General features: G+C 36.2%; 1 protein-coding gene across 1 annotated transcript in view; it reads right to left on the bottom strand.

Annotated features, from left to right (window-relative positions):
- The window catches only part of LOC107743316 (afadin-like), a 136,113-nt gene that overhangs the window by 53,980 nt on the left and 75,941 nt on the right, over window positions 1-6,192 (bottom strand). Inside the window, exons 11-14 of the mRNA XM_016556487.1 lie at window positions 5,443-5,537; window positions 5,076-5,329; window positions 730-796; window positions 537-640 (exon numbers count right to left, since the gene is read on the bottom strand). Coding sequence (XP_016411973.1) covers window positions 537-640; window positions 730-796; window positions 5,076-5,329; window positions 5,443-5,537 — 520 coding nt within the window. The remainder of the gene's footprint in view (window positions 1-536; window positions 641-729; window positions 797-5,075; window positions 5,330-5,442; window positions 5,538-6,192) is intronic.

The raw sequence follows: 6,192 nt of genomic DNA on the forward strand, positions 1-6,192 counted from the left end.
GATTATTTCCTCTTCTTTTGGAACACTGGAACAAAACCCAACATGATGCTTTTATTTTCTGCAAATCATTCTTAGAAAAATACATAATTAATAATTAAATGTGTTGTGAAATTAAATGAGGTAAAATGTGTTAATCTGACAGTACTGCATTCTTATTTCTAACTAAAAGAATGAACAAATTAGCCAAAAATATTTATACTGTATGTGTGTGTGTATATATATATATATATATAAACACACACATCTGACAATATAACTGTTTCATTCAGTTTTGCGTAATTCTGAAAAACTGATCAGGACACTAAAGGCTGACAGGACGAAATGAAACGGTAGAGACACTTAACAAAAATCATTTATCAAACTGAATAAATACACATATATCTTATCTTGTTTTCTTTCAGAAATATTTGGAACAAATTGTGATTAAATATTTAAAATGATTGATGGCCTCAAATCTCACAAAGTGAAAGTCAGAATTTTAAATTTTACAGACAAAAAAAAATGAAAATTAGGCACACAGTCAGCTAAGTTCTTACCTTCCATCATGTTTGTTAAAGTCCTGTTGTTCTCCTCTAATCATGGGCTTCACCAAGCCTCTTTCACTGTTTCCTGAACGCTCCATCACCAGCTTCCCTGAGCTCTGAAACCACCAAATATCCCATTAGAGATCCGTCACACCACACACAAACACATGCACAAAGATCCAAAAGAAACAGGCCGATGTGATACCTTGCTTGTAGGGAGAGCAGAGCCACTATGAAAGTCCCCGTGAAGGTCAAAGGTCGTTTCTGGGACACTTATGAGAAACACAAAAAGGGGAGGGGGGGGTTTAATCATTTCAGCAGATGACATGGAAGTAAACGGTATCTGTGGCCAAACAAACAGACACACACAATATAACCACCTGCATACACTCTACAACACACAACTACATAAAACCTGAGCTGAATGGAAAGTCAAACAAAAGCAGCAGCCCACAGCCTCACGAACACCCGGATACTAGTGTGTGTATGAGCTCTAAAGACAATCAGTAACACACAGACATTCTTACCAGCCTAAATGAATGAGTAGAACCCCACAGCCTAAAGATACACCCGCACAGTGTTTGAACACAATTATACCAACGAAAAAATAACCGTAAATGACAAGGCAGCAAACCGCTACCGTGTTCAACAGCTGTCAAACAGCTGTTTCCAGCTCTTTGCATTCAGTTGAGACATAATATATCCAGGTAACATCTAAACTGCAGCTTGGGAATGGGCAGTACGTCCAAACATTTCCATGACATTCATGACATTTCCAGCTAGAAACGGTTTACATATTAAATAACCATGTGGTAATGCCCATTTTGGATAATCCAGTGAATCAAATACTTTACAAATGAAAAGTACAGTACTTTTTTTGGGAACTTGATGGACATAAACCAAAATATATGATTATACTGATAATAAATTAAGCCTGTCATCAGTGCAAAAACAGCTTCATGTTATGTAACTCCAAACAGTACAAGTAATATTATAAAATGCATTGTTCTGACTTGACTGAGCCACAAAAAAAACAGCCTTTATTGTGATACCACATTGGCAACCATAAACAACTTAATTTCTTAACGTCAAACATGTCCTCCCAAGAACCTTTTTTTTTTTCTAAGGTAGTGTATATAGAACATTTCATTGCATTTATGTTTATGTTTTCACATAACACAAATCAGAAAAATCAGATATTACAAGGACTGAGTCCTTGTCTGATCCTTGCCATCAGCAAGCTTCCATGTCCTGGAATGAGCAGTGCTGTAATCCAGCAGAACATCAGGACATCAGATTAGAGATTCTGCTTACCGCCACGAACACATTCGCTAAGAGACGGCATGTTTTCACATCAAATTAATGCAGGAAATGAACCTAATTGAACCTAGACATTACAGACGAATGGCCTGAAATGAACGCAGACTTAATTACTGCACATTCACATGCATGCCAATAGGATGTGCATGGGATAAAAGCTCACACAAACATCTCAGATAACATTACTTTGTAAAGTTGCATTAAAAAAAACACAAGAAAACTCTGGGAGAGCTTTATAATGAATCTTCATGGGGGGAAAGCTCACATGTTCTAACAGAGTCATAATCTAAGAATAAACTATTACTAACGAAGAGGTCTGAGAAAAATTTAATGTTGACTGTTCAACGCCTTAAAATAAACGCAATCAATGTAGCGTCTCATTTTTTCCCCCATATCCTGAGGCTATGCTAATGTTTTCCCCATGCTAAAAATGTATACTTTTATTTAGCAAGAATGCACTTAATTGATCAAAATTGACAGTAAAGATATTTAAAATTTTACAAAATTTTATAAAATATTTTGCTGTTCTTTTGAACTTTCTATTCATAAAAGAATCCTGAAAGAAATATACCGTTTCCTCAAAAACATATGTAACATAATATATAAAATATCATATAGTGAATTACATTTTTAGATAAAAGTATGAAAAGTCCATGTCAACTAACCACAAATACAGAACGAATCAAAAATAAAGGAAGTTTTAGAACAACCCTATATATTTAAGAGTTACAAGAACAAATGTTTTTTAAGCATTTTATGATTAAATAAACATAGTACTGTTAAAAATATAAACATTTAGCAAGCTAAATCAAAGTTTGTTGGTAACGAACAAAAACAACAAATCTTCATGGTCACCTGATCACTCAAGCGGAGTGTTTAGGCTCCATGAAACATGTGTAAAATGTGGATAAACTCACCAGGACAGCTCTACACTCCTCTTGCTCCTGTCTGATATGTTTAACAGTGGAGTACGGCGAAGAGTGTGTGTTGGTGGGAGCGTCACTACACTCCGCCCTGTCTCAAACACAGCGTTTCTCTCTGAAATGACACAGGGACACACCCCTCTCCAACCCACGCTGATCAGATTATAGAGTCTCTCTGCGCCTGTGGCCGACATAACCTTCCGCTCACCCTCTCCCTGTCACTCTTCCAGCCTCTTTTCTAGGGATGCACGATATTATCGGACAGATATCCGAATCGGCCGATAATGGCTTTAAATGTACATATCGGCATCGGCCCGATATGAAAAAATATGCCGATGTGTCTTGCCGATAAGGTTAAGATTACTACTGCATCTTTCTGAAAAAAAATGCAGCGATTGATATACAGTTTATTTATAATTATTTTCAAAGCTTCAATGTACTGTCATTATAAAATAACTTCATTATTGTTTATTTAATTCTAACAAATAAGTTCTTGTTAAGAACTTAAAAAATAAGTTCTTGTAAAAAAAAAACCCAAAAAAACCAAATTAAAAATAATATGCTACACTTGGTGTTGTTTACAAACAAAAGGAAATATATCGGTATCGGCATCGGCTATCGGCCAAAATGAGTTGAAAAATATCGGCATATCGGATATCGGCAAAAATCCAATATCGTGCATCCCTACTCTTTTCCAACAGTTCTCACAGTAAAGGCTGCATTTAACTCTAGAAATCTGACAGGACAGTCACTGCAGAGAAAATCCAAGTGCAAAACCTGTGAAACTCCTGTTGTCATGGCAGCAGAGCATCCCATAACACAATTCGCACTGGTTGTTCAGAGAGACAGCAGTTACAGATACACACACCATAAAATGAGACACTTAGATATCAAAAGACTGCCATCTAATGGCTCCACAAGCACAAAACATCTCATGAGCAACTGTGCCAAATTTTTCCACTTTTGAAGCATTTTGACATCAACTTATTCAACCTTTCTTACATGAAAAAAAAGAGGCATTATTTAGCTTTTCATGACCACTTTCCAGCTTCACTCCAACTCTTAGAATTTAATTGTCTGTTTTTGTTACTGTACCTTTTGGACTTCTATCTTCACCCACATTTCATCATATTTTGATGCGTGTAAACTGTCTGTAAAGAACCGGCAAGTCTCTAGAGCTCTAAAAACCTAAATTAAAACAATTGATAATGTTTTTACAGTACTGTTCAAAAGTTTGTGGTAAGTTAGTTGTTGTTTTTTTCAACTTTTAAAACAATTTAAAATTATAACTTTTAGGTCACACTTTAGATTGGGGGCCAATTGGCCAATGGGCCAAACTGACTATTAACTAACTATTAACTATGACTTTTTGCCTCAATAAACTCCTAATTTGCTGCTTATTAATAGTAAGGCAGTTGTTAAGTTTAGGTATGGGGTAGGATTAAGAGATCTATAATATGGTCATGCAGAATAAGGCATTAAATGTGTGCTTTATAAGTACAGCCAATATGCTAGTAATATGCATGCTAATAAGCAACTAGTTAATAGTGAGAATTGGTCCCTAAAGTGTTGCAAGGACACATTACATTGTTCAAAAGTGACAGTAAAGATTTCCATTTCAAATAAATGCAGTTCTTTTGAACTTTCTATTCATTAAAGAATCCTGAAAAAAGTATGACGCAATAAACAGGCTCTAAACGGTCTTCATGTAGGATCGAGAAGTCAGATTAATTTATGTGAATCAGATCATTGTTCATGTGAATGAAAATATTCAAAAGAATGATTCACCTGTTAACCTGCAGAATTCGGAGGTGTTTTATACATTATTTTTGTAGTTAAAGGCAGGGTATGTGATTTTTCAAAAACACTTTAGAACTGCTGTTTGACACGTTTTTTCGACTCAGAAATAGAAACTGAAGTGTTTTTCTAGTTGTATTAGTTGCATTTAGAATCAATTTACCTGTTCATTCTCATGCTGTCATCCTAGGAAAGATCCTCAAAAAAATATCTTCAAATGTAGTTAGCTACTTTTTGTTAGTGGCTTGAAGTATAGCTAATCACTTTTTTTAAAGAGTAGCTTGGCAAGCTATAGTTTCAAAGAAGCTTCCCCATCACTGCGTCTAATGTTACACAGTACAACAGATGGTTCCTTGTGCTGCACTGCCACAGCTGGTCAATAAAGGATCAGTAGTCGCCTACTGACAATTGTATTAGTTCAAATCTTTCTGGACACACTCAATGTGATTCTTATCAGGTTATATTTGCTTTTCAGCTCTATGTGGCTGCTCTTAAAGAAAAAATGTCTCACCCTGATTTGTGTCTGCCCTTCATCATGGGCCCTGGGTCTCTCTTGGACATGCTGTGGTCATTGATGGGGTCTACGAATTTGAAGACGTGAGTGGCTCCGAACTGGACGGTCACCCCGCTGCGCAGAACCGTAGTGTCAGAGATCCGCTGTCCATCCACGAATGTCTCAGCATCCAAACTGACAGGGGTCACAGTCACCAGCCCGTCCTCATGCATCAGTTCACAGTGGTGAGGCAGAATCCCAGGCCCAAACAGCTGCGGTGCAGAAAAAAAATCAGGCATGTGTTGGACGCTTTTCTAAATGTGTTTTTCACCTTTTATTGTTCTACACTGCTGCGGAGAAATGGTCATTTAAGCATTTTCCTTACCTGAATGTTTCCTTCTTCACTCCGGTCAGATCCAACCTCAGTGAGGCTGTGCTGTAGTCGGTAAAGTTTGGGTTTATCCCTGGAGTCTGACCCATCTGCAGAGCAGCCACAGAGCAGTGAGACACACACATTTGAGTTTTTTTGCATTTCACTCACACTCAATACAAAACAAGTATGTGCATGCTTGCACAACCCATTAGGTGTCACTTCTGTGCTTTAGGCCATGTAATTAAAGATACGCAAAACTACATGTTTCTAAATCCGACTAGTCAATGGGCTAACTAAACTACTGTATAATTAGGCTGTTTTCAATCCTGAATTTAAAGGCGCAACTCCTCTGGGAGGGTTTTCCAGGGTTGTGCAGAATGCCAATTAAAACACTGCTGCTAAAAATACACCATTCAAAAGTTTGAGGTCAGTGAGATTTTTTTTTAAAAAGAAATTAGTACTTTCATTCAGCAAGAACACATCAAAATAAAAATAAAAAAAGTTACAGTAAAGATATTTGCTACAAAAGAATTAAATTCTGAGTAAATGTTATTCTTCTGAACTTTCTATTCATCAAAGAACCTTGAAAAAAATTATCACAGTTGCCACAAAAATATTAAGCAGCACAACTGTTTTATAACATTGGTAATAAGACATGTTTTCTAAGCAGCAAACCAGCATATTAGTATGATTTCAGAAGGATCATGTGACACTACATTTTAGAATATATATATATATATATATATATATATATATATATAT

This window comes from Sinocyclocheilus rhinocerous, unplaced genomic scaffold (genome assembly GCF_001515625.1).
Source record: "Sinocyclocheilus rhinocerous isolate Xijiao unplaced genomic scaffold, SAMN03320098_v1.1 scaffold827, whole genome shotgun sequence".
NCBI lineage: Eukaryota > Metazoa > Chordata > Actinopteri > Cypriniformes > Cyprinidae > Sinocyclocheilus > Sinocyclocheilus rhinocerous.